General features: G+C 41.2%; 1 protein-coding gene across 1 annotated transcript; it reads left to right on the plus strand.

Moving 5' to 3' along the window:
* The first annotated feature begins 350 nt into the window (after positions 1-350).
* LOC142468316 (serine/threonine-protein kinase SBK1-like) lies at positions 351-2,429 on the plus strand. The gene is made up of 3 exons (XM_075574771.1): positions 351-513; positions 1,292-1,494; positions 1,683-2,429. Exons 1-3 carry the CDS (start codon positions 351-353, stop codon positions 2,427-2,429), a joined length of 1,113 nt encoding a protein of 370 aa, XP_075430886.1.
* Positions 2,430-2,844: the final 415 nt, after the last annotated feature.

Consider the following 2,844-nt stretch of genomic DNA (forward strand, 5'->3'; position numbering starts at 1 on the left):
AATTTCACTCTTTGTAGTCTGGATGAATGTTCATAGTTTTGTGACACTTTTGCTACTAGCAAATATCCAATATTCTCACATAATATACAACATTTTTCCTATTACAATCCCAGACCATAATGTATTTTGTGGTCTCTTATTTTCTATGAGATCAAAACTGTGTGGTAATAGTGACACATTAATTTTCATTAATCTTTTTTAAACACAGTGGTTATTACAATGTAACTCATTTAGATATATTAGTTAGATTACACAACCTGCAATACTATTGTATTAGAAAGTTAAGATATTTATAAAAACTACTGATTAAATATAACTAATTACAATTCCTTGATTTACAGGTGTGAATAATGGCTTCAAATGTGTCAGATATTGAGCTTATCCTAGAAGGACTGGTGACCTTAACATCCCAAAGCCTGCAGCATGCAGAGCTGGAGGAACACTTCCATGTCATAAAGGAGCTTGGCAGGGGGTCTTATGGTTCAGTGATGATGGTAAAGGACAAAAACACAGGTGAGTGATTAAATTACCATCCATGTCTTAAGATCTTGCTGTTCATACACGTACAAAATGTGGCCACCAAGGGCTTAACTCCCACATGTTGTGTAGTATCCCCTTCACTAGGAGTTAGCCAGTGAGTTGGACAGAGGTTTCACCAGGGAAGCAAATGAATAACATAGATAGTATCAAGTCAAATCTGGCGAAACACGTGCCCACCATATTGGGAATATTTGAGCTAATAGAGATGGTTAGACTAGAAAATATGTGATTGGACCACATCCATCAAGACGACGTTCCCCGCCATACCCTGTGAGTAAGTCTCCAGTGCTCCTCCCTAAAACCCCACAAACTAGTGCCCCTATTCGGTCAGGCCTGGGAATAGTAGCAGATATTAATAATGCAATGAGTGTTAGTATTTTGGCAGTGCTTCCATTCACCATCCTGTCTGATTCACTGATAGGTGCAGGTGGACCTCTTAGTGACTGCTCTCTGGCACTCCTAAAAGCCCAACTGCTACCCAGGTGTAGTTAGTGAGCGCTCCCCATTGGTCTTTATAAAAGATGCATACATATATTTATGCACAAACTTCTTTATTCATATATAGCACTGATGCTGTACTCTGCACTTTACAATGTTATATACAGAACCGCACTGATAAAACAGGTGTGAGGATCAATACATGGACAAATGCTGCAGACATAATTGAAACTTACATCGAGCTCACAGTATAAGCAGTGAGTGCACATTTAATGTATTCACAACTAACCACGATTTTCTCTCCTCCTTACAGATAAGATGATGGCTTTGAAACTCCTGGATAAGAAAAGAACAACACAGAGAGGCTTCCTCATGGAGTTCAGTGTGTCCTTCTTCCTCTCATCTCATCCCAATGTCATCGGGAGCTATGGTCTAGCCTTCCAGACCTGTGAACACTTCGTCTTTGCCCAGGAGCTCTCACCAGTTGGTGATCTTCTCTCTCTCATTCAGGCTCCTGTAAGTAGGAAGTCACGTACCATAATAGTTCTACAAGTACAATTGCAGTTACACTGAGACCTGTTATATGTAGCAATATGGAGATGTTGTTTTCCCTTTAAGCTGCACTTTTGATAAACATTGCAGAAATCTTACAATATGGAAAATACTTTTTATTGACCGTTAATGACACGCATTTTATATTTCAGGTTGGGATCCCAGAAGCTGCAGCAAAGCGATGTGCAGTTCAGATCTCCAGTGCACTGGAATTTATGGAAAGCAAAGGACTAGTTCACCGGGACATTAAACCCGACAACATTCTAGTGTTTGATAAAGAATGTCACTGTATTAAAGTGAGTGACTTTGGTCTCACACATCTCCAAGGAACTGCTATCAGACCCCTGAAAGGAAAAGTACCTTACATGTCCCCTGAGCTGTGTCAACTCGCAAAGAGTGACACCTTGGAGGCTGATTCCAGTATTGATGTTTGGGCTTTTGGAGTGGTTCTCTTCTGCTTGCTCACTGGTGAGTTTCCATGGCGGGTGGCTCTTCCCACAGATGAAAGGTACAGCAGGTTTGCAGACTGGCAAAATAGCCCCATAGTTGCTGACCCACCATCCCCATGGAACAGACTGACCACCGCAGTACTGAAAATGTTTCATACGCTATTGGCAATAGATCCTAAAGAGAGGAGAAAAGCTACAGAAGTCTTGAACTATACGGGTGAGTCTTGGAAAACAGATATTCCCCATTCAAGTGGAATAAGCCTGGATGACACGGAGACAGAGATTAGCAGCATTTTAACTGTGGACACTAATATGGAAGAATCCTACAGTGACTCAGCTGAGGAAGACACGCTTTCTGCAGAATCATTTGTCATGGAAATAGATGATAAGTGTCAAACTGAGGACAGGTGTGTTATTTCTGAGCATGACGCCTCATCCAATTTGAGCTAATGTGTAAAGAAAGAGCAACTGTGCATGTTACACGGCAGTGATTCCACTCTCTCTTGCTCCAGCAGGTTGTCCTATCATTCTGCAGCTGGATGTTTTGTGGCTCATTTTGAGATTGCACCAGATCAATGGCAGGATGACATAGCAGGTCAGGTAATACTGATGGATGACCATACATCACTGTATGTAGGAGCCGAAGTGGAACTTATCTGAGCAAAGGAAAATATCCAACTGTTTGTCTTGTCCAACATCAGAGGAGAGAAGTATGTGTACTTTTGTCTCATCATGTTAATAAGGTAAGTGTGTTAATTTGTCGATCGTAATCTGAGGTATATGTAAGAGATTGGGGTCTTACAGGGCTGTTGATGCATGAGTAAGTGTGTCAGAAGTGGCTGATAATTGTGCATGGTTAGCTGTG

The sequence above is a fragment of the Ascaphus truei genome, chromosome 1, assembly GCF_040206685.1.
Source record: "Ascaphus truei isolate aAscTru1 chromosome 1, aAscTru1.hap1, whole genome shotgun sequence".
Taxonomy (NCBI): Eukaryota; Metazoa; Chordata; class Amphibia; order Anura; family Ascaphidae; genus Ascaphus; species Ascaphus truei.

What these genes read in the sequence shown, in the direction of transcription:
- LOC142468316 (XM_075574771.1), top strand. Translation starts at nt 351, where the DNA reads ATGGCTTCAAATGTGTCAGATATTGAGCTTATCCTAGAAGGACTGGTG. An exon ending in GGTAAAGGACAAAAACACAG is followed by an intron (nt 514 to 1,291) that starts GTGAGTGATTAA and finishes TCCTCCTTACAG; the next exon opens with ATAAGATGATGGCTTTGAAA. An exon ending in TCTCTCTCATTCAGGCTCCT is followed by an intron (nt 1,495 to 1,682) that starts GTAAGTAGGAAG and finishes TTTATATTTCAG; the next exon opens with GTTGGGATCCCAGAAGCTGC.